At 54.5% G+C, this 22,629-nt stretch overlaps 2 protein-coding genes across 7 annotated transcripts; one reads left to right on the top strand and one right to left on the bottom strand.

The window, feature by feature from the left end:
- Window positions 1–3,013: 3,013 nt before the first annotated feature.
- On the bottom strand, window positions 3,014–4,835 carry UQCR10 (ubiquinol-cytochrome c reductase, complex III subunit X). The gene is made up of 2 exons (XM_068412756.1): window positions 4,663–4,835; window positions 3,014–3,287 (listed from the first exon to the last, which is right to left on the bottom strand). Exons 1-2 carry the CDS (start codon window positions 4,801–4,803, stop codon window positions 3,240–3,242), a joined length of 189 nt encoding a protein of 62 aa, XP_068268857.1. The 5' UTR covers window positions 4,804–4,835; the 3' UTR covers window positions 3,014–3,239.
- Window positions 4,836–4,909: 74 nt separating this feature from the next.
- ZMAT5 (zinc finger matrin-type 5) lies at window positions 4,910–22,622 on the top strand. 6 transcript variants are annotated; one of them, XM_068412565.1, is made up of 6 exons: window positions 4,910–4,963; window positions 9,408–9,640; window positions 11,385–11,447; window positions 11,661–11,741; window positions 18,458–18,569; window positions 22,373–22,622. In XM_068412565.1, exons 2-6 carry the CDS (start codon window positions 9,514–9,516, stop codon window positions 22,500–22,502), a joined length of 513 nt encoding a protein of 170 aa, XP_068268666.1. In that variant the 5' UTR covers window positions 4,910–4,963; window positions 9,408–9,513; the 3' UTR covers window positions 22,503–22,622. The 6 variants fall into 6 exon arrangements, with proteins under 6 accessions (XP_068268666.1, XP_068268667.1, XP_068268669.1 ...); XM_068412566.1 differs by having other exon boundaries at window positions 4,920–4,963; window positions 9,405–9,640; XM_068412568.1 differs by having other exon boundaries at window positions 4,925–4,963; window positions 9,439–9,640.
- Window positions 22,623–22,629: the final 7 nt, after the last annotated feature.

Genomic DNA, 22,629 nt, shown 5'->3' on the forward strand with positions numbered 1-22,629 from the left:
CTTACAAACCGTATTGATCTTTAACTTGGAGGAAGCTCAACAAGCCTTTTAATGTGCTGTATCTGCAGGCAGTGAAATTCAGTTGCTGTTTTGTGTCGGTTTAGTGTAATGAGATCTAGCCCCAGCCGCTGAGGCTAAAGATACTGGAAAATCAGGATCAAGGCATTCCAAGCAAGATGACAGCAGTATGGAAATTGGAGTTGAAGGCAGCAGGGTCAGAGCCCCTGGGGAGCTGCCTCCTCAATAACCGCTTGTCACACTCTGTGAAGCAGAACTGCCCTGATCATCGTGTTTGCTGTTGGGAAGGCGGGGAGCTATTAGTGAACAGCAGTTTGTAGTTGCTGAAAGGACTTCTCCCGAGGGCTCTTTTGTTACCGAGTTGTTCCCTAGGCAGGGAGACACACAAATCACCGGGTTTACTTTGTGACCTGTTTGTGAGGTGCTCACATGCCATGGCAATGGCTGCTGCACTGTGCCTCGGCGAGCCTGGAGCCTCTGCCAGCACCTGGTGATAAAACTGTTCCAGTTGCTGTTGCCACAGAGCACTGGCACGTTTTTGGAGTGCTGTCCCCATCATGGAGATGAACTTTCAGGTAAACAATCAGGCTTGGCGTGGTTAACCTGCCCCAAGTGCCATCTCCCCACCACCACACTGCGTTTTTTCTAGTCCCACAAAGGTGTCTGTGGTTGTCATCTACACGCTGAGGAGATTAGCAGTGGGTGATGTGTTAGAGCTGTGCCAGGGTGAGCCCAGAGCCACCTTCCCCCTTCCCAGCGCCGCAGGAGGAGCACAGTGGTGATAAGCTCAGTGTTGCTGCCTAGTTTTACGCAGGGGGTGGGGACTGTGGGGCTGTATGATTAGTGCTGCTGCCAGACACCGGTGTGCTGGGGCTGTTTTCAGGAAGTGTGGAAATGACTGTCACCGTTATGCCAGTGAGACACAGTCCTGAGCACTCTGAGGACAAGATTTTTCTTTGTGTATCAGTACTGCCCAAACCCCTAATGACAAGGCGTGGGACAAAGGGAATTACATGTACCCCCTTCCCCAAATCCCCTGTCAAGGGAAATCACCTGCTAGGATAACTAGTTCTACTCTTCTAGAGCTAGTTCTCTGGACTAATAGCTTCATTTACCGGTCCACTACACTACCGTCTCCCCCTGCCTCATACTGTATTCATCTTTAGTTCTTGCTTCTAAGAAGCTGCAAATCTCTATCAGCTGCTCAGCACAGCGTGAAGCAATCAGCACTGCAGCCAGAGCTGGTAGTAAAGCGGGCAGTCGTGTACTGTATGAGATTATCCCAAGAAAGCTTAAACCCTTCCTCTTAAGCATCTCTCTAAAAGCACAGCTGGGACTGTGAAAGCTGTAGTTGTTTTTTTTTCTCAAAAAAATATAAGCACAATGTTTTTTCAGTCCTCTTTGTGTTCTTAATGTTTTACTCCCAACACCTCTTTGCAAACCCAATAAAGCTTCTTTCATTAGCACTGGCTCTAATTTGCTCTGCCCCATACATTGCTAAAATTCCTCCTTATGAGTGAAAATGTAGTGAGGAGGGAGGGAGAGATGTGGCTTCTGGGCTGGTATAGTGGGAAGAGCAGGAATCCCTCAGCCAGAGCTTCCTCCAGCCATGTGAGAGCCCAGAGTAATTAACTGAATCATTACCCCACACAGTACCTGAACAGCCCTTCCCTGGGAAGAGAGAGGTGCTTGAAACGGCCACCTGGAACAGGGGTCGACTCTCCAGTGAAGCTGCTGAGAGGAGGGTTACTCCTTCCCCCGTACTGGGCACTGGTGAGGCCGCACCTCGAAGCCTGGGTGCAGTTTTGGGCCCCTCACGACAAGAAAGACCTTGAGGTGCTGGAGCGAGTCCAGAGAAGGGCAATGGGGCTGGTGAAGGGTCTGGAGCACAAGTGTGATGGGGAGCGGCTGAGGGACCTGGGGGGGTTTAGCCTGGAGAAAAGGAGGCTGAGGGGAGACCTTCTCGCTCTCTACAACTGCCTGAAAGGAGGGTGTAGCGAGGGGGGGTGGGTCTCTTCTCCCAGGTAACAAGTGATAGGATGAGAGGAAACAGCCTCAAGTTGCCCCAGGGGAGGTTTAGGTTGGAGATCAGGGACAATTTCTTCCCCCAAAGGGTTGTCAAGCACTGGAACAGGCTGCCCAGGGCAGTGGTGGAGTCCCCATCCCTGGAGGGACTTAAAAGCCGTGTAGATGTGGTGCTGAGGGCCATGGGCTAGTGGTGGCCTTGGCAGTGCTGGGTTAATGGCTGGGCTGGATGATCTTAAAGGTCCTTTCCAACCAAAACGATCCTGTGACCCCCCTCTGCCCGTCAGCTGCTGGAGCAGGGGCTGCAGCCGCACACCCAGCCCCAGGGCTGAAGGCTCCTGGCAGAGCTCTAGGTGACTCCTCTCCCTTCTCTGCAGCTCCCCAGTGAGCAGAGGACAGAGGCAGGCTTGTCACATACCACACAAGCCTGACACGACAGTTCTGCCCCTCAAGTCACTCAAAGAGACAGAAGGTGCACAAATAGCTAAGGAAGAGATCTGCATCCCATTTCAGTAGGTTTTGGACAGGCTCAAAGCTACACCCCATCCCCGTTTTCAGCCCAGCAGACTGACGGGCACACACAGCAATCGCTCAGAGGCTCAAAGGGCCAGTGGCAGATTTCTCATGGGTTGGTTAGGGGCTGGGGTGGCAGCAGCATCTGCTGCCGCTGTGTGACAGGCCAGGAACCAGCCCAGTCCTGCATCAAAGACGTAAATGTGAACAAGGCTAGAAGAAAGCAGCCAGCTGCTTACCCCTCGTTAAAGTTCTCATCAGGCAGAAGCTGAGGGGAGTGTCAGTAAAACCTCAGCTGTACAAACGCTTTCAAGTCTTTCAAACCATTTTTAGGATGTTGTGATTTCTTACAGTGTCTTGAAACTAAGGCCTAGGGCCACGTTTAAGCATTCTCCACCTCCCAGGTAAGGAGAATTTACAAGGAGGCCAAAGGGTAAGTCGGGTGAACACACAGGCATGAGACATGCACCAAGAATTTTTTATTTTAACACAGTAAATTTGAGTACAGCAGCAGAACTCCTTGAGTCCATCTAGGTTTACATCATATCAGTAGGTGGCTGATATGATCTGGCTCGGAGTTGTTCAGGAATCCATTTCCATGGCAATACAACCGGTTTCAGGAGGCCGAATCCTTCTCTGCAGGGTCTTTTGCCACCCCAGGCTGGATCCTGCTGCTGAGCATTTCAGTCTTCACTGCTCTCATACTTGTGCTTGATGTGTTTCCACAGTTTCTGTATGCAAAACAAACAAAAACAACCCCCAAACAGTAATCTTAGCCAGCTTTTCCATGGTCCCGGGATAAAGTTACACTTCAAAATGTGAGTTATCACGAAACCTATGTCCATCACAGGCAACAGCAAGAGGTGAAAGAAGAGTTTGTAGGCAACAACATTCCCAAGTACCACCAGGGTACGTGACAGCGTGGGCACTGTCACCCTGCGCTTCCCTACTACGTGGGGGCACCCCCTGCTCCACCACGGTCCCACCTGAAGGTTGTGGGAGGAGCAGCCAGACGGCAGCTGAGATGAGCTGCTCATCCTGCCTGTGGGGAGGGCAGCTCAGATGTGATTTTATGTTAGATTCTAACAAATGACTTGCTAAAAAGGAGGAGACAGGGACCCTGGTCTTGCTCTTACTGTATTTCCTCAGCTCACCCATCCCCTGGTGAGTTCCTTCAGGGCAGTGAAGCTGTCACTGTGCATGGTATCAGTTTTCAGCTGGCTTCCTGACCTGGTTTGGGCGGCCACAGAGCAGATGTCGTGCTGTCAGGGAAGGGGCAGGGCAGCTCTTTTCAGCATCAGAGCCATTAAGATGACCCGAGCCTTCCTGTGAAACTGCACCCTGGGTGCTCCGAGAGACCCGAGGCACATCAGCACTGCAGGGCAGGGAAGAGGGAGCACTGTGATGCAGACGGGAACGCCAACACACTGAGGGGTTTTTGTACTTGGTGCAAGATGGAAATTACAGCACCTCTAGCTCCTTTTCTTAGGGTATGCAGTGCATCACCTCGTCCTGTCCCTGTGACCCGGTATCCAGTTATTATCCCATCACAGCTCTACTTTGAAATATAAGGATGACTTGACCCATCTCATCTAACATTCATTCCTGGCGCCTGCACGTTCACCAGCCGCTATTCCCTCTGCTAAGGACAGACCGTGACCGGCGAGGGCTACAGACCTACAGAGCGCAAAGCGATCTAAATCCATTTCAACCTTCCCGCATCCCACCGTCTTCGATACCCTTTACCCCAGCGGCCTTCGCAGCCAGAGAAGCCCAAGAACACACCGAAGCCCTCATCACCAAGGGCCACGATGCCAGCAGAGCCTCCGCAGAGAGGGCAGCGCTGAACTGCACCCGCCCTGCCCGCGGCCTCGGGCGCTCAGGGCCTCCTCGGGGAAACCAAGGTCGCCAATTCAGCCGGCGGAGCGGCTGCCGCGGGCAGGGCCAGCCACACACCGAGGGGACAAGCCGCAGGCCCGGGAAGCCGGGGGCAGCCCGAGGTGCGGGCCCCGGGGCCAGGCCCAGGCGGGGCCGGCCTGACCTTCAGGGCCAGGCCTATGCCCGGCGCAGGGGGGGGGGCCGCGGTGCGTTACCGCCGTTCCTTACCCCCTCGTTGAGGTGCTCGAAGATAGCGTCGGCGCCCTGGTCGAAGGCTCGCTCGAAGAGGACGGCGCCCAGGACGATGGTGAGGGCGAAGGTGGAGGTGCGGCGGAACAGGGCGCTGTAGGCCTGCCGCAGCAGCGCCATCTTGCCCGCGCGCTCTGCGCATGCGCAGCCGGACGGGGAAGGGGTGGGGTGGCGCGGAGCCTTCTGGGAGTTGTAGGCGCCGCCCCCCGCCCGCCGCTGGGCCTGCTGGGAGTTGTAGGCGCCGGGCGCCGCGCGGCCCAGGCCTCAGGCCCGGCGGGAGGTGAGTGCTGCCGCGGCGGGCCCGGGGCGGCGGGCTGCGGGCTGCGCTCGGCCTCCGGGTTGAAGCACCGTCCCCTCTTGGCACCCCTTGTCTGCAGCGGCTTCCGCTGGGCAGCCCGAGTCTTTATTTTCTGTTTTTGTGAGGTGAAATCAGCCCCGTCAGCGCAGGCGGGTGGGCTCAAGGCCTCACTCCAGCTACGGCGAAATCAGGTGTGTTGGGTGAGCCCCTTCCCGGGTGCGAGGTGGGGCCAAGGGGGCAGCTGGGGGCCAAGGGCGCAGCTGGGGGGCCAAGGGCAGCTGTGGGGCCAAGGGCAGCTGGGGGCGGTGGGTCTTGCTGGGGGGCAGGAGCCACCTCCTGCCAGAGTGACCTGTGAGGGGTGAAAGGGAGAAGAAGGAGTTAATGTCCCCTTGCTCTCCCACTCGGGGACAGCAGCGGGGGATAATTTGGGGTTTTTTTCCTTCTTTGGGCCAGCTGTGGAAGGCAGTAAGCACCATCAGCGTAGTCTGAGAGGGAGATGGATGCTGTGGCTCCTAAAAGCCGGCGGACGGTCAGATGGTGGCTCCAGAGGCCTCGGGAGGAGCGTGACATGGCCCCATGTGGCATAAGGGACTGGAAACCTGCCCATTCCTGCCTTCTCTTTGTGTTTGTCTTTGTGTTTAACCCCATCGAGGGCAAAGGGGCTCCAGGATGGCTCAAGCGGTGATGGGAAGGAGAGGGAGATTTGAGGTCGGAAAGGGAGGACAGAGGAGGGGAGTGGGGGAATCTTAAAATCGAAGTCGTCCCTCGGTAGGATTCTCATTAAATGAGCATCTACATTAGATTTCAGAACAGATCCTCAAGTGACACTCGCTCTGTTGGTTCGTTTGTCTCAACCACTGAGGAAGAGCACATAGCCTGCCTGCGTAGTCATTTCTCTTGATTTATTTATGTTTGGTTCCCTGCGTGTAGATACTGTGGGATTTCTGGGGTAGGACAAAGCCTCCGCTTGGGCTGGAGGCCTGTACAGAGGCTGGAAGGTGCCTGACATATTCCCGTGCCCTGCATATGGTGTTACCGCTTAGGCAGGTCCTTTGAAAAGCTCAATTATTATTTTTTAAAGTTAACTGCTAGCGATTGTTTAGAACAAATCTCCCCAGTAGCCCATAAACAGCTACCGCTAGGATGGGTTTGTGTTACGCTCAGGTTGGTGTTAATCCCGGTGGCTCTGGATTTACGCCGGGCGTAACGACAGTCAGAATCTGTCCCTCTGTCATTGGGAAGGTGCTGGCAGACTCTGCCGGCGTTTTGCGTGTTCCCGTAGAGATATGAGCACATTTAAATTGGCAGCTGAGTGTCACAAGCTTGACGCTTGGATTTAATTAACTTCACATCTGTCTGGATACCCAAAGTGGCTGAAATGGCCCCAAGCCTGGGCTATAAGGAAGCTGGAAACTGAGGTCAAGGCCCAGCAGCAATTCTCAGGGTTCCGTGTGGAGAAAAGCAGTTGCATCGTGATGACAAGTCTGCCGTGTGCCCGTGTCTGGGTCACCTTCCTCCCTGCATCCACATCTCGGGGAAATCAGTGAAAGCAACCCCGGAGAGTCCTGAATAAAATCTGTAGCTCGTAGAGTGCGATGTGGAGTGGTTTGGCAGCAGTTCGAGAAGGGAAGATGCAGGATGGTGCACATGAGATCTTGGCTGGATGAGTGAAACACCTGCTAGGTGTCTTAGAACATGCTCTTTCTGATCAGACCTTGCTCCGAGAGGCTTACAGCGGAGGATTTTTTTGTTAATACTTGTAAGCATCAAGATGCAAGACAAAGCCCTGGGTTTTGGTTTTTTTTTCGTATTTGGATTTATGCAGAAAGACTTTTAAGCTGGTACAAAGCCTGTCTGAAATCATTGGTGGCCGCCTCTGGGTCCAGGGGTCTATTCGCCTCAATTCAGTTGCAAATTAAGGTCTAGAAATGTTAAGAGCAAATGGCCGAGCTGAAGCAGTTCTTTATAAAGCAGCTACATTTACTTCATTTCATAATGACTAAGATGGATTTAATTAGAAAACATCTCTGTTTTCAGCTGAATAATGCTCTTTGTTTACCGTTTTGAGCCGTTTGGGAAAATGGAAATAGGTTAGCCCGTGGTGCTCAGAAGCAGCTTTTGTTCCTACGTACCAGTTGAGCGCAGAGCGCTGTGCATTGCTGATACTGCAGAGAGTTGTCAGAATCCAGCCAAGATAATCCGTGCAATGGAATTCTTAAAAAGATGGAAATAAGTGTTGGGTGTCGTCTTTGGAGGGGGCGATCTCGGGGAGAATCTGATGCTCCTCTAATTGCTTTTTTTTTTTTTTTTTAATTCCATTCATCCCCTGCAATGGGAATTGCTGGGAGAATTTGGGAGCCAGCACCTCTGGGGTGTGGGATCTGGCTGCCTGAAATCTGGAGGAGCTTTCTGCCCTCGTCGTTGGGGAGGCAGGGGGAACGAGCTGCTGCAATTATTGCTGTCGGGGTGATGAAAGGAAAAGTTTGAAATACGATTTCAAAGGCTGGCTGCTGCTGGGCTTGTGCAGGCAGAATTCCCACCGCGACCGGGGGGAACTTGTGTGGGACCGCTGCAGAATCTCATTTGTTTTCCCCGTTCACAGCAGCCGCTTCTGCAGAGATGGGGGTGCAGGAGCCAGCAGCTGAACCAGGAAGCTTTTATGTTCCCAGAAACTTTGAGAGACCGCGGTGTAAGATGCGGAAGGGGGATTTTTCTATCCTTAGAAGCCCCAGCAGAGCCTGCCAGTGGGCCAGATGCTGAGGGTAAGAGCGTTTCCCCCTGGATTCCGGCAGCCCCACCACAGTGCAGCAAAGCTGGCTGCAAAACTCAGGGATGGTCTAGTAAAGGATGGGGGAAAATTATGGCTTAATGTTCATTAAGCAGCACTTGGTTTTGGTTTTGTGGGCTGGAACAGGACTATTTCAGACCTCAGCCCCTACAGAGCTGAGTTACACCTCGTGAGCAGGAGCCAGGTCTGATTGTGTTTGTAGGTGAAGCGCTTTGCAGTCACGTGGCTGATCAGCACCACCTCCCAACAAGGTATTTCACCTGGAGGACAAGGACAGGACGTTCAAACAAAGAGATTTCAAATTCAGTTGGAGTCTCGGAACATTTTCCTTTCAGTGTGAACGTTTGTGAGCTGATTAAAAAAAATCTTTCTGTTGAATGCAACTGGATGCAGACGGAGGAGACTACGGTTTAACTTGTGGGGTGAGGCCTGAGAGATTTCCAGGGACCTGATTTTGAAGCAGCAGTTCTGGGGAGCAGGGGAAGGAAGGGAGTTTGGCGCGGTTGCTGCTGGGGTCCCAGGATGGCTGGCTGGCAGGAGGGCTGGGCACAACTGCCTTCGCTCAGCGTGCTCAGCTCTGAGGGGTTGCCTGTTGCTGCTGCTCTTCCCGCTGATCCTGAGGAATCGTTAGGGAGGCTGGGATTGATTCTGACCCTGATTTATTTATGAAATCTTTATTTCTTGCGCTGGTCTCTGTGCCGTTTTTTAAATGCATTTTGCTGTCAAGGTGTCAAAAAACCGGAGAATTGCTTTTGGAGTTTATCTCCCAGTCCATCCATCTTTGGCATTTACCAGGTACCTTTATATCACTCAGGAGAGAACTTACAGCTCCTTCAGGGCGTCTGTTGCACCTCCAGCAAGGACAGCTGAGGGGGACAGGGCTGCACGCAATCACAAACCCCGCCGGGGCTGCTCCAGGCCCAGCACAGATGAGAGCACCCAAATTCTGTCGTGTTACTTCTTGATACTCCATGGCAGAGTCTCCAGACACAAATACATGTGTGAGAAGCCCCTCTCCTCTGTGGGAGGAGAAGGACCAGGCGTCTCCGGGTTGCTTTCAGTGGCCGTGGACTTAGAGGCTCTTTCCTCCTGGCTGTAAGGCTGTTGTGATGTTAGTTATTGCAAGTGCTGTACTCAGTGAAGTACAGGTGAGATCAGCTGGTTCATCATCTTTGAGGAGTTCTGGAGTTTCTTCCTTACCTTCTAGAGACGGACATGGGGGAATTTCCTTCCTCTTGCATGGCAGCTTGTGGAGGTTTTCTGTGGCCCAGGGTTGAAGTCCTGGGGCCCCAGGTGGAGGCTATGGCAGGGGCCTCTAGCTCCTCCTGTTTGCACACTGGGTGGTTTCTGCTGCGCCTTCCCTGGTGCAGGTGGTGGCTGGGAGCCGTTGGCTCTCTGGGGTCTCTGGTTGTGTGAGCTGAACTCCAGCACACTCGAGGAAGGAGAATTCTTTCAGCAGAGACGTTGTTGCGTTGGATGAGGGAGGTAAGAAATGCAGATCCAAGCCTGTTCTCCCATGTACATGCAGCAGCTGCTGCCTTGCCAGTCTCTGATGGACAAGAATATATACTGTTGGGTCTCACCTCTTTCTCTGTCTGCCAACCCTAAATGATTTGAGTTCTTCTCCGTTGGAAGCAGGCGCTGTAAATCTTGGATCCTCCGTCCCCAGGGCAGGCATGGCTGAGCGCCGACGACCTGTCTGATGGTTCCCAGGCCGCGCTGATGCTGCTCTGCCAGAAGAGAGATGGGGAAAAGATACTTCTGTGACTACTGTGACAGGTCCTTTCAGGACAACCTTCACAACAGGAAGAAACACCTCAATGGAGTGCAGCATCTCAGGGCTAAGAGAGTCTGGTACGACTTATTCCGAGGTGGGTACTATCAGCTGTCTGCTGCTCCCTTTCTGGGATTGGGGAGGTGATGGATGAGGTGGGGGGGAAGAGATAAAATAAATCAGCGCTGATGATTTATATTCAGATTGTCTGTGCCAGTGAATTGTGGACTTGATACTGTTGCTGCTAAGTGGAGGAGGCAAAACCCTCCTGTGTCTGGATGTGGGAAGGGAAAACTGTAGATGTCAGCTGGGACTTGAGGTGGAAGAGATAAGGAGGTCGTTTCTGAGAACAGGAGTCGCAGATAAAGCTCTCTTAGCATCATTAGCAAATCTGAGACAGCAGACCTGAGAGGACAAAGTGAGTTCCAGTTTCTGAAGGTGAGTTAGGTGCCTTCTGCAAACCAGAGTTGATCTCTGATGCATGAGGAGCAAGGAATAGGGGTGTGTATGTGGAGAAAGCGAGGCGGAAGGCGGGCTGTGCACACAGGCGGTGTGAAGGGGCGGGAAGCTGGCAGCACTTCTCTGCGCTGGGTGGAGGTGTCGGTCCCGAGGGTGGCGTGGGAGACGCTGAGGGTGCGACCGCTTGACTGGGGATCCCAGAAGGGTGAAAGGGCTGGGGAAGCAGCTCAAAGCACTGGTATGCTCAAACCTGTCTTAGCCAAGGGGGCGAGCAGAGGAGGGCTAGGTGCATTGGGGCTTTGGCAGAGGAGGAACTGGAATTCTGGGGCTGGTGGCTGGTGGCTGTGTCAGGACGTGCTGGAGGAAAGCCCCGTGTCCTCTGCCTGTTTAACAGGGCTCTTCTCACCCAGCTCAGTGCTCTGACCTGTCTCCCCACGCAGTTACATGTGTCTCAGTGCCAGCCTGAGGAATATGGTGGGAAAATGTGTTGAGGGTCTGAGAGAGCAAGCAAGACTGTGCATTTTGGCCATAGCAAAGACAGTTTGGGTTAAACTGATTGTGAAACCATTGCCTGTGTGTTCCTCTGCTTCCTTCTGGTTCCTCGGGATCAGGAGGTGAGGCTGTGTGTGTCTCCTGGCTAGCTAGTGAGAAACACCCTGCAGAGCTCTGGGTGCCTCTGCTGTCTGCTTGACCACATGTGGAAGCTGGAAAGGTTCTCTGTAGTGGCCAAGCGTGGAGGACCAAGAGCCCCAGCCCAGCACAGTTCTAGCTGGGTCAGTGATGGTGAGGCAGATTACCTAGTACTTGTCTTCTCACCAGGCTGCAACCCTTGATTTTCCTCTGATTGATAAAATTCCTCATCCCACTCCTGATTAGGGGGTTCATCTCCTCTTGTCTCCAGACTCTGTGACCTGATATCAGCCAGTGCAAGTTCTTCCACAATCTATGGGAGCTGCTCTATTTTTGGGGCTTATTTTCCCCAGGACAGCTCCTGGAGGTGAAGGACCATTACAGTGGTGCCAACTGAAGACTTGGCACAGGGTTCTGGGAGGCCTTGCACAGAGCTTTTTTGAGAGCTCTATGAGTCTACTTGGTCTTTCTCTGCTGTGCAGAAGTGCTGCAGAGTCCTTGCTTTGCTGTCATGCTTCTTTTCCCCTCCTGGCATGGGAGAAAGCATGGAGCAGAAAGCAAAGAAGGTGATATTTGCAAGAAAAGCAGAAGCCAGGGGTGCAAACAGGGACTGTTAACTCTCAGTTTCTCTGTGGCTTAAGTTCCTGGTTGTCATGTAAAACGGCTTCCCACTAAGCAACTGACCTGTTTGGGACCATGGGGTGTTGCTGTGCAAGAGATCTTTACCCTCTTTTGTCCTTTGTCTCCCCTAGATGCTGCTGCTATCCTGCAAGAGGAGCAAACCAAGAAACCGTGTCGGAAGTTTCTGCAAACAGGTGAGTTCTTCTGAGGTAGAAATAACTGCCTGAGCTCCAGCAGCTCCTTCGTGAGCCAGCCCAAGGCTGTTCTGGAGAGCCCTTGGAGGGAGTGAAGGGCTTGGGCCTGTGTGTCGGGCACGCAGGTGTAATGGATTTTGGGTTTGCACGCACGTTTACAAGGGAGGACCCTGTGTGTGCAGCTCTCGCTGAGCTCCATGGTTTTTGTTCCAGGACAGTGTGATTTTGGGTCCAACTGCAGATTTTCCCACATGACAGAGCAGGACCTGGAGAAGCTGAGTGCCCAGGTTCAAGGTGAGTCCTCGAACAAGAAAATGTCCAGGGGTCTCTGAGGAGGGGGAGTTGCTGCAGGGAGCGTGGGCTGCACAGGGGAACGTGAAGGGTTGTGCAGCCAGAGCCTGTGGTCCCGTGCTGCGTGTGCGCAGCAAGCCGAGCGTGGATCCCTCCCGCCTGCCTCTCGGTGCTACAGGAGCCTGTAGCCTGGCTGTTGAGTGCTGCAGTTTTTCATATGCTTTCTGCTCTTGATCTGCTGGCACAGACACAAACCTGGAGTTGAGCAATGCTGTTACTACTTAGCAGCAAGCATCTGAAGCAGCAAGTGGGCTTTCTGAGCCCTCGGGGGTTTGTTCAGTCAGGGAATAAAACCTGTCAGCAGCAGAGGGCACTGGTACATCACTTCCCCTTAAATTTAGGGATTTGATTTCCCCCCACCTTTCTACTATTACCAGGAAGCTTCTGCTTCCACTCTTGGGAAGAGCTAGCCTGCTGTCCGTTGGGTTGTGCTGAGGAGAGGACATGGGCTCTTGGATCCAGAAATGGCCTCTGCTCACGTGGCTTTGGGTGGAACTGAAGTTGGGGCAGAGGCTGAATGGCAGCTGCTCCCCTGCTGTGAGTCTCCAGAGCACTTGTGAACTGTTTCATTCTGGGAAAACCACCTCCTTGCCCTGAAAGGGGTGGCAGCTCTGGTTTTCCTATAGGATTCATTACTTTGGTGGTTAGAGAAAAGGTGAGGTAGGTGTTGGGGAGAACTTGTGGAGTGGTTGAGGTCCTCGCTGGCGATTGTCTAGTCCCAACCCCACCTTCCTCAAAGTAACGTAAGCTAGAGCGGGCTGCTCCGGACCACATCCAGGTGTGGTTTGGATATTTCCAAGGCTGGAGACTTTACAACCTCTATGGGCAAGCTGTTCCAGTGTTTGACCACATTTACAATAAACATATATTTTCTTTTTCATAATTAAATGGAGATGCCTGTATTTCAGTTTGTGCCCATTGTCTCTTGTCCTTTCACTGGATGCCATTAAGCAGAATCTGGCTCCATCATCTTAACTCTTGGTTCACACATGGATAAAATCCCCCCTTAAGCCTTCTTGTCTCCAGGCTAAACAGTCCTCGCTCCCTCAACCTCTCCTCCTATGTCAGATGCTCCAGGCCCTTCATCATCTTTGGGGCCCTTTGCTGGATTCCCTCCCATGTGTCCCTGTCTCTGTGGTGCTGGGAAGCCCAGCTCTGGACACAGCACCCAGACGTGGGCTCACCAGTGTGGAATAGAGAGGAAGGATCCCTTCCTCGGCCTGCTGGCAACGCGCTTCCTAACGCAGCCCAGCTTCTGAGCAGATCTGGTGCCCCCACTGCTGGCTGAAGCCAACTGTTGTTTTGCCAATAGTCTGGCAAAAACAGGTTAAGTGTTGGAAGTGTGTGTGTACGTGTGTGCATACATATGAGATGTGGGGTGTGCGTGGGGTAGAGACTCTCCTGGCTTTCAGGGGGGTTGGATTTGGGGAGGCAGGGCTGTGGTGGACCTGGGGGAGCAGGAGGAAGGCAGGCACTACAGAGCTATTCCAGTCCTTGCTGTTGCTGAGTCAGTCTGCGAGTCCCCGAGGTGACTCTGTGAATCAAGGACTGAACAACCCTGGCAGTCAATAAACCCCCTCTCGTCGGGCTGCGCGGGGGACGGAGCGCTCCAGCCAGCCCTTCTCGGAGCGGCCGTGCCGGGCTGGCACTCGCACTCCTTTTCCCCGCTGCTAGCCCAGAACCTCTCCCCAACCCTTCTCTGCTGGGAGGTTTAAGTGCTGGGCTCCCGAGAGGTCACGTAAGATGTCAGCCTATTTGCAGGAACCTGTAGCGTTTCCAGTCATTGAAGGCTGTTTATTGCAGGAGAAGTGAAAGCTCTTTGGAGCAGAGCGGAGCTGCAGGGGGAGGCTGGCAGGCTGCTCTGCGCTTGGGCAGGTTTCTTTGCCAATTACACTTGTTATTGAATATTGACTTCTGTCAAGTGGGTCAGGTGTAAGTGGAGAATTGGCTAGTGAGAGAGCTGATTCCTGGGAGATTACTTGGAAACCTTGCATTTGTATTACCGGTTCAAACATTTAATTAAACAATTAGACTTCAAGGAGCGATGGCCAGGGGACGGCAGGGTGCCTCATCCTTGGCTGTGCTGCTCTTAACACGAAGGCCTGGTTGTAGAGTTAAATCCTGCTCACCTCTCCCATTGTGTTGCTCCTTGGAAATCCCGTGTGAGCCGAGCGAGCAGGCTGAGCATCACACAGACCTCTAAATCTGATCGCTCGAGCCCACAGAGAGCTTGGAGGGATTTGGGGGAAGGAAGAGCTCAGCAGGACTTGGTGGAGAAGAGGTGCAGCCCTTAACACGGCAGGCTGGGTGGAAGGAACAGCTACAAAAGCCAAGCTGCCCTTTGGGGTGTCGTGGGGATGTTTCACCGCTCCTTAGGCCCCTGAAGCATCGGTGTCTCAGATGGTGAGGCTCAGGGCAGAGCGTAAGGTGACGTGGTGTGATGGCAGGTTGGCCTGCAGGTTGCTTTAGTCACGCAGGAGACCTGATCCTCGTCACCTGCCCGTCAGCACTGTCCCTGTACACACACCCAGCCCCGGTGTTTCTGTGCTGCGAGGCAGCGCCGGCCGCTGCCCGTGAGATGATCCAGTGCGGGTTAGAGCAGTGCTCTGGCTCAGGCTGCCTCTTACTGAATTGTCAGTGTCCTCAGAGATTTCCCATCTGAACCCACGGCAGCTGGGAGATTTTGACAGGCTCGCATCCGTCCTGGGGTGGTCGGGGATTGGAGATGAGCTGAGAGCCTGGAAACTCCAGAGCCCTCTTACCATTTTAGGCAGAGCTTTGTGTGATCGTGCTGGAGATGACCACGCTCTGCCTTTAGTGGGGTAAAAGTGGACGGATGGTCTCTTGGGGGCTCCACAGTGCTGCTTAACTCCGCTTTCCTCGGCTCTGGTGCGCGGACGTGGAAGCAGAGGAGCTGTCAGGCTGTGTTGAACCCATGTCTCCCCTTGTCCAGGGGCAGATGCTTCAGAAAAAGGTGCAAAGAAATCCTGTAGTAAAGTGGTAGTAAAGCACTAATCTGTGCTCAGGGGTGGGCTCACATCCTAAACCACAGCAAAGCCCTTTCTGACTTTTTTTTAACGCTGCTAACCCATGATGGCACTTTTTTGGCATGTCAATATTGAACTTGTGCCTGAATCCCTGCGAAGTGTTTGGTGTTGGTAGTTCTGTGGCAGTGAGCTCTCCTTGCTAATGATGCATTTTTACTACAGCTGAAGGAAACCTCACATTATTTTTAACATTTGGCCTTTTCAATGCAAGGAATTCACCCTGTTGTTTGTGTTACTCTTGTGGGTTAAGTAGGAAAATTTCTGGAGGATTCGCTGTTCTCTAACAGCTTCGAGCGTGTCCTAGTTTGGCTTCAGCGTTTCTGCGCCCCGTAGAATGTACTCATCAAGAAGCAACAGTTTCCACCTTCAGCAGGGAGGGAGGCCTATTCCCAGCTGTTACCGCATCAAAGCATCAGCCTGCTGCATCTGCTGCATCATTCATCAGCCGCACGCTTCCAGGCTGTCATGTGAAGTACAGTCGTGTCAGGAAAAGTCACTGTCAAATTGCCATCTTCTTACTGAAAGTTATTGACTCCCCGCTAATCTGCGTCACTTGTGCTGGTGGCATTGCCACAGCCCGGGCTCCTCGGTGAGCTCTGGCTGGCCGGGACCGCGAGGGGAGAGTAAGGGCACAGCTGAGTGTTTGTGATATAACCATGTGATTGAAAGGATACGAGTGACCCCATTGGGGGTGGCTGTATTCAACCAGTTTAACTTAGAAGGAGCACTCTGGCAGTCGGCTGCCACTTCTTGGCTGCGGGGCGGTAACTTCTTAAGCTGCTCATATCCCAGGGCCTCATCAACCTCATCTCAGCCGCAGTCTGCCGCTGTTCATGGAGTTTGGGCTGCCACATCTTCCTGCCCAGGGAGGGAGCTGAAGGATTACATGTAAATCTCTCTGTTGGGTGATCTTGGTGCTGGTGGTTGCGTCTCGCATACGGTGGTGCCTCGTTCAGGAAGAAAACTCGTGCTAAAAGTTGCATGGGGAGAGAAGATAAATCTGGACTCCCACTCTGACATCGTTAGAGAAGCACTTCGTGGCTACAGATACTCTTTCAAGTGGCTGTAATGAGACTTTGAAGCAAACACCCCAGTGAGGAGGAGGGGGGATGCGCCTTCACGCCTGTCCTGCTGCTGCAGTCTGGCTGGCTGCACGGCCACGTGTGAGGAGCAAGGGCTGGTGATTGTGTTTCAGAGTTACCTCTTGGAATACCTGTTCACATTTGGGGTATTTCCGATCTCGTGGTGGTTTTGGTGGTCCCTGGGTGGGATGTGTGTGCTTCAGAGGAAGATGAGACGAAAGATTTGCCTTTTTGTTGGGCCTGCATCGACGTGGACAGAGCCAGACAGTTGCCCGTACCTGCTGCCTCACTTCTCAGCCCGAGGGTTGGAGTGCTTTGGAGCAGGAGCTCATGGAGCTGCGTGAATGGGGAGCCAGCTGGATGGCTTTCTAATCTGGCCACCTGGGGCCTCGTTCAGGCCAGCGTGAGTCTGGAGTCGTTCCACCGCAGTCAGTGAGCTTTTCTGGACGAGACAGTGAGTTGTGGCTGCTGGAGTCCGTGGGCTCCCACTAGTTCCTGGTGTGGCACTTTGGGGCAGTAGCCTTGGGGCTCCCTGCTCTAAACAGGGAGGCTTTGGCAGTCTCTGGTCTGTTCTGTGTTGGGGCTTGGAGTGGGATGAAAAGGAAATGTTGGTGGGAGGTAGAGGTGGGAGAGGATTTTCTTCCCTGCCTTATCGAAGCCTCTCACAACCACTGCTTGTCCCCTTGCTGAGGTGGGACATGCCCAGGCACTCCATAGATGGAGAAACCTGGAACAAAGGGAAATAAGGTGGCTGTGGTCAAGGTTGCCAGGGAAGTCTAATCTGGGAGCTCAATTCAGGTATTGAATTCAGCTCACCAGCCTGCGCCGCTCGCCTCCTCAGTACCCTGGCCTGGCCCGGCTGTTGGGTTCACCCCAGACAGCTCTGCTGGGGCTTTGCTCCTTGGGAACAACCGTAGGAGCCTTGAACAGTTCTGTCTCCAACCGTGTCCTTATCGCCGGGCTGCAGAGCAGCACCTCGACATCAGGACCACAGCAGGCTGTCTTTGTGGTGGCAGTGAGTACATCGTCCCCCCTCCCAGCAGCAGCAGATGAAGAGGCCGGATGACAAATTATCCATCTCCGGCTGCTCATTGTGTAGCACATTTCTGCCATCCTTATTAATATTCAACAGGCAGATGAATAATTGGTTGCCACCACTAGGATGAAGCGATCCTTCTCTCTGCCCAAGCGATATTAATTTCACACCCTGTCTGGAAACGTACAATATTTTCCTTAAACGTGTGACATATGGTGGCTGGGTGTGGAGGTGGGCACGGCTGCAGGTGGCTGCCGCCGGCGTGGGAGCGCTGGCCGGCTGATCTCTAAATGGGATCAGGGTTCCCCAGAGCGCTTGTCCCCGGAGTGTTTGATGAGCAGGGTAAGAGGGAGTGACATGCAGCTGCCTCGGCTGCCTCTTTATTAATATCAGTGTGTGTTTTGCAAAGTCTCACAGCCCCTTCTCTGTTAGGTGGGAACTTTCCACTAGGCTGAAGATCTAATAGCTGTGAGCGTCTCCTCAGCCCACTGTGCCTCACGCTGTCAGGAGTGTGACCGTGTCGTTCGTGTCAAGGACTCGTGCTAGACCCTCTTCTCCACTAGCATCCCTCCCTGCTTTATCCCTGGTGCTCGGGGGGGACCGGGGAGCTTTTCTAACTGGGCAGCTGCGCATTTCTGCCCAGTGGGAGGGACTGGGGAGTGCTGGGCTGCCCCGCTGGCTCGGTGCCCTTCTGCCTGGGGAGGACAGTGCTGCAGGATGGGGTGCCTGCGGGCATGTGCCCCACGCAACCCCCGCAGGGTGATGGAGGCGTTGAAAGGACCTCAGGCTGCCCTGCCTCGGTAGACAGCAGAGGTTTGCTGCTGGTTTCCTTGCTCGTTCCTAACTTGCATGAGAAAATGCAGGAACTTGTTCCCCTCCGCCCCTCCACCGTGCTGTGCTCTGCTGTTGCACCTAGGCTGGGTGACAGCCTCCCGCCCTGTCTGCACCGGGGCTGGGGATGCATCACGCAGCGTGCGCCTTAACCAGCCCTGACAGCGTCTCTGAAATCCCGACTCCCGCTTGTACGTGCGCTCTGAACCTTTCAGACTCCCGCGGCCTGCCAAGGCTGCATCGATCCGGACAGACGTCCCTGTCACTCCCACCTAACCGGGCAGAGGTGGCAGAGTCCCTCCGGCCAGTTGGAGGGACGTGTCTTTGGAACCGGCTCAGGGCCAGCAGAGGCTGTTTCAGGCGAGGATGAGGATGATCTGCCCCGGGGGGAGATGTCAGCCTCCCTGCAGTTAAGTGCCTGAACTGCCACCGTGCTCGCTGGCTTAGTCCTTGTTCCCGGCTCTGGCTGGCTGGAGCTGTCACCAGCGAGGAGGCCAAGCATCAGATGGCAGGTGGACGGTGGAGGAGGAGGAGTAGGGGCTGCCACAGGCAAATTGCAAACTCTCCACCATAAGAAACTATGCCGGGTAATGAGCAGCGGGTGTAATGGAGTGAAAGGAGTGCAGCGCCAGCGTCTGATAGCCCTCTCTCTCTGTCAACCAGGGGAGCAGAGATCGAAGGAGCTGCGGCAGGAGGGAGCAGATGTCCTGCCTGGCACCATTGAGGACTGGCTGGAGAAGAGAGCAAAGAGACTGAGCGCGGCTCAGAGTAACAGGTACTGGTGGCTGGGGAGCATCTGGGCGAGGGCTGGCTGCTGCTTCTGGTCCCCACGATGCCGAGGGGGGATCCCACAGGAGAGATGTGAGTGGGATAGGAGAGGTGTGGGTGGTCAGAGGTCCCAACTCGATGGGACCCTCTGAGCAATCATTGAACACTCAGCTCGCTCTTAGCACACGCTACAGACACGCGTGTGGATCCGGTCATGCACGCCCACGTCAGAGATGTTCCGTGGCAGGAGCCCAGGCTCATCTGCTGACAGCTTCCCCATCCCCTGCCTGCCCTGTCTGCACATCTCTGCCAGTGAGAGGGGGGCATTAGCTCCTCCTCGCGGCATTCATTCGGATTCGGGTGCCTGCCAGTGCCTGCTGTTTCCTTGCTCACCTGACTGTGCCGCAGGCTTAATTGGATGACATTTGGGCAGGCGCCAAATCTCTCTTTTGTTCTTTTTCTGTTTGCTCCTGTCCTCTCTGTGTTTGGTCTGGGCAGGATCTTCCTTCTGGTGCTTGTCTGGGCTTGTTGCTTTCTCTTCGCTCCATCCATCGGCTTGGCTGCTCTTGGCCTCGCAGCGATGCTCGCTGACAGCCGTAACCTTCCTACCCCTCCCTGTACACTTCACTTGCCCCATTTTGCTTGTCCTGCCCCTGAGTCCCTTCGTCTCGGGGTAGATTGGCTCTTACAGAAGATGGCCATCGCTCTACCCAGAGGAATTTCCAGACCTTCAGAACCATTTGGTCCCTGCTGCCTCCAAAGATGCACAAGACCTGGGACTTGTAGGGTTGTTGCTTTCCACCCAGCCTCTCTGCAGGCCCAGAAACCAGCTACTGCTGGAACTAAACACCAACCTCTCAAAGCTTCTCTTCCCCTGTCTGGCCTCGCCGGTGCCTGTCCCTGTCATTTTTCTTCTCCCTTCGTGCTCTGCCAGAGAAGTTTTGCGTTGCCAAGGAAGAGGGGCTGTTTTGGGCAGGTCCCTTTGCTCCTGGTGCCTGGGGAGTCCCTGTGCCTCCTGAAAATATTTTTAAGGACAAGGAGCTCCTCTCCCTCCTTGCAGTCCTCGAGGTCCCTGAAACGTGGCAGAATCTCTGGGCCTAACGGTGCTTTGGGGAATTTGTGGGTTTGGATGATAACCTGCCCAGGGGCTGCCTTGCCTGGCTGGTAATGTCAGTGAAGACCATTAGTCTGCACAAATCAATTGAGGGCAGTCAGCTCCAGAAGGAGATGCTGGAGACCCAGCTCCACCCCTGTCTTCTCTGGCAGTGCTGAGTGGGAAGGATTCAAGCTGGGATGGAAAAGGTCCTTGGAAGCGCCATGCTCCCAGAGTGTGATGGGAGGGTGTCACTGTGTGAAGTCTCTGCCTTGCCAGAGGCTTTCCAGCAGGATACCTGGCACAATCACTGCCTTGTGCGGGCCCCAAGTACGCTGCAGCGCAGAGAAAACCCTGCGCTGGGCTAGCAGTGGCCATGTGGCCAGGTACTGCCTTGGCTGAAGGGTAGCTCTTCCTTAAAGGCAGTAACTTGAGCACCACATCTGACTGTCACCTACATCAGCCCCGTGGGCGGTGGGTTGTCACGCTGCCTTCCACCCCGTCGTTTGTGCAGCCGCTCTCGCAGCCTGGCTGGGCTCAAGGGACGCTCTTCAGTCGGAAGGCTCCACCTGATGGGTATTTTCAAAGTCACGCTGTGCCAGTTGCTTTATGGAGAGCTGGGGTGGAGTTGGATGGAGTTTGTGTAGTTCACAGAATCACAGAATCAGTCAGGTTGGAAGAGCCCTCTGGGATCATCGAGTCCAACCATTGCCCTGACACCACCATGGCAACTAGACCATGGCACTAAGGGCCATGTCCAGTCTTTTCTTAAACCCCTCCAGAGATGGTGACTCCACCACCTCCCTGGGCAGCCCCTTCCAACGTCTAATGACCCTTTCTGAGAAGAAATGCTTCCTAATGTCCAACCTGAACCTCCTCTGGTGAAGCTTGAGGCTGTGTCCTCTTGTCCTATCGCTAGTTGCCTGGGAGAAGAGGCCGACTCCCACTGCGCTACAACCTCCCTTCAGGTAGTTGTAGACTGCACTAAGGTCACCTCTGAGCCTCCTCTTCTCCAGGCTAAACACCCCCAGCTCCCTCAGCCGTTCCTCATAGGTCAGACCCTCCAGACCCTTCCCCAGCTTGGTCACCCTCCTCTGGCCTCGCTCCAACACCTCAACATCTTTCTTGAAGTGCGGGGCCCAGAACTGGACACCGGATTCAAGGTTCTTCTAGCAGTGGAGCTCTGCCAGGGGTTGATTTTTAAGCTGATTTCCAAAGGAAACGGCGCATGTCAGTGAGCGTGTGCTTCTGCCGTGTGTGGAGCCCACTTGCTGGTTTCCATCAGAAAGGGGCCTGAGGCCTCAAAGATACCGAGATACTAAGGGTTTCATGAATGTGGAAGTTGGTAGAGGAGGGGGATCCCATTAATGCCTTTGGAAAGGAAATATTCTTGACCCTTGCTAGACACAGGCGAGCCCACATGGGACAGCCACTCTGAATGCTCCAGCTCTAGGTGAACCTTTGGTAGCACTTGGATCTTAGGAGACCCCAGGGAATTGAGTACCCAGCCAGCGTCCTCCCTATTGATTGGTTCTGCTGCTCACAGCACAGCTCATTAGGTGATGGCTGTGCTGTTCCACCTTGCAGCGTGCCTCGGCCTGCTCCCCACCCCGCCGCAGTGCTGCCACGGGGGCTCCCGGCCTGCCTGAGCGACCGTAATAAAAAATATTCCTGCCCGAGAGGGGCTTGGTGCGTGTCCTGGCAGGCTGGTCTCGTCCTCGCTCTGAAGAATCCCCGTCCAGGGGACAAGCGTTAGACCAGATGACTTTGCTCTGTGCCGGTTGCCTGGAAAATGCTGCACTCAACTTGTGGAGCTGGCGTTCGGCCACGTCGTCGGCCCTGCAGGGAGAGGAGGGTGCTGCTTCTCCGGTGCATTATGTAAAGGAGTTTGATTAGATTTCCTCTGGCATAACAATTACAAAGATTCATCAGGATCGGAGGTAGAGGCCTGAGAAGCTGGAAGGTTGCTGTCAGGGCTTGTGCTAAAGAACAAATGAGTTTCCTGCACTCAGGAATTAATGGAAAAGGTCCATTTCCAATGAATTTAAACCTGCCCCCCCTGGTGTCTTCAGCTGGAGACAAGCTGTGGTGCTTCTTGCTTTTGCACTTCTTCACTCGGGCGTGTTGTTTGCACCGGCCTCAACTAGTAAACTCGAGGGAGAGAGACAGACCCAGCGTTTCCGAGGCTGGGAGTGGGCGGAGGAAGCCTGTTCCCCCGCTGAAGGGTGCTCCTGTGAAAGCACCCCGGCGCGTTGGCAGGTTCTCTGTTTCCGAGGGCTCCTCGTGCTTTGGGAAGCGCACAGCTGGCTTGGGATTTGCGCTGCTCGGGAGGAAACATCTGCTCGGTTTGTTTGTTCTTCTCAAAACTCAGCTGTGCGGAGAGCGGGGAGCAGCTGGGGTGGGAGGGGACGAGGCCAGCCGTGCTCCCTGCACCTCTCCTGCCAGCAGCTGCCCCTCGCGGGGGGCTGCGCCTGCTCTCCCCCCCAGCAGACCCCCTTACCTTCGTGCTCCCACCTTATTCCTCAGTGGCGTGCGCTGCGTTAGCAAGCACCGCCTGCTTGGTGTGCGGATATCCCTGCTTGTTGATAGCCCAAGGCCTCCTCTGCTGGGGGCTCGCGGAGGGGGCGCAGGGAAGCTCAGCCCCTAAGCAGGGCCTTGCTATCAACCTGAGACAGCCCCGTCTCACCTCTGCCCCTTCCCTCTCCCCACCTCCGCAGCGCTCTGCCTGAGAAACCAGCGCCTTTCCAGTACCCGCCGGGCTGGCCGCCGGTGCAGGATCTGCCCCCGTCCCTGCAGGCCCCCCCACCCGGGGGGTGGCCGGTCCCTCCCACCCTGCAGTGGGGCTGAGGCACGGGGACCCCCGCAGAGGCTGTGCTGGAGATGGACATATTCCTCACCTGCTCTAGGAAAGGTACAGAATTATTTATATACACTTTGATGTCAATAAAAGCCTTCCCCGCTGCTGCAGCCTGTG

This window comes from Nyctibius grandis, chromosome 14 (assembly GCF_013368605.1).
Source record: "Nyctibius grandis isolate bNycGra1 chromosome 14, bNycGra1.pri, whole genome shotgun sequence".
Lineage (NCBI taxonomy): Eukaryota > Metazoa > Chordata > Aves > Nyctibiiformes > Nyctibiidae > Nyctibius > Nyctibius grandis.

What these genes read in the sequence shown, in the direction of transcription:
- UQCR10 (XM_068412756.1), bottom strand. Translation starts at nt 4,803, where the DNA reads ATGGCGCTGCTGCGGCAGGCCTACAGCGCCCTGTTCCGCCGCACCTCC. An exon ending in TCGAGCACCTCAACGAGGGG is followed by an intron (nt 3,288 to 4,662) that starts GTAAGGAACGGC and finishes TTTTGCATACAG; the next exon opens with AAACTGTGGAAACACATCAA.
- ZMAT5 (XM_068412565.1), top strand. Translation starts at nt 9,514, where the DNA reads ATGGGGAAAAGATACTTCTGTGACTACTGTGACAGGTCCTTTCAGGAC. An exon ending in TCGGAAGTTTCTGCAAACAG is followed by an intron (nt 11,448 to 11,660) that starts GTGAGTTCTTCT and finishes TTTTTGTTCCAG; the next exon opens with GACAGTGTGATTTTGGGTCC. An exon ending in AGCGCGGCTCAGAGTAACAG is followed by an intron (nt 18,570 to 22,372) that starts GTACTGGTGGCT and finishes CCACCTCCGCAG; the next exon opens with CGCTCTGCCTGAGAAACCAG.